The following is a 376-nucleotide window of genomic DNA, read 5'->3' on the forward strand; positions in this document are numbered from 1 at the left end:
GACGTGAAGGTGGCTTACGTCTCCGCCATCGTGGCCTTGGTGGTGCTGTGCGCTGTGCTGAGCACCGTCCTCCTCTACATGTCCTGCCTGGAGAAGCGCAAGGGCAAGTACGTGCTGGCAGAGCCGCGGCCAGCCAGCGTGGAGCTGCAGACCGTCTCGGCCAACTGCCTGCGCAAGGGCCGCCGGGAGGAGGAGGAGGAGGAAGAGCTCACCTACCCCGACGGCTGCCTGCGGATCATCCCCGGCGAGGCGCCCACGGCTGCCACCTCCCCAGTGAAGGAGCTGCCAGCTGCCGTGCCCCCACTGCCGCCACCGCCGCCACTGCCGGCCGAGCTCACCAACGGCGTGGGGGCTCTCCCCCGGGTCCTCCGCAAGA

The 376-nt window shown here is 69.9% G+C and overlaps 1 protein-coding gene across 1 annotated transcript in view; it reads left to right on the forward strand.

The window, feature by feature from the left end:
* Positions 1-376, forward strand: part of LOC104497195 (semaphorin-4G-like) — a 7,928-nt gene that overhangs the window by 7,257 nt on the left and 295 nt on the right. The window contains exon 15 of the mRNA XM_010140415.1: positions 2-376. This exon is cut by the window's right edge and continues 6 nt beyond it. Within this exon, the coding sequence (XP_010138717.1) occupies positions 2-376 (375 nt within the window). The remainder of the gene's footprint in view (position 1) is intronic.

This window comes from Buceros rhinoceros, unplaced genomic scaffold, assembly GCF_000710305.1.
Source record: "Buceros rhinoceros silvestris isolate BGI_N320 unplaced genomic scaffold, ASM71030v1 scaffold38737, whole genome shotgun sequence".
Taxonomy (NCBI): Eukaryota; Metazoa; Chordata; class Aves; order Bucerotiformes; family Bucerotidae; genus Buceros; species Buceros rhinoceros.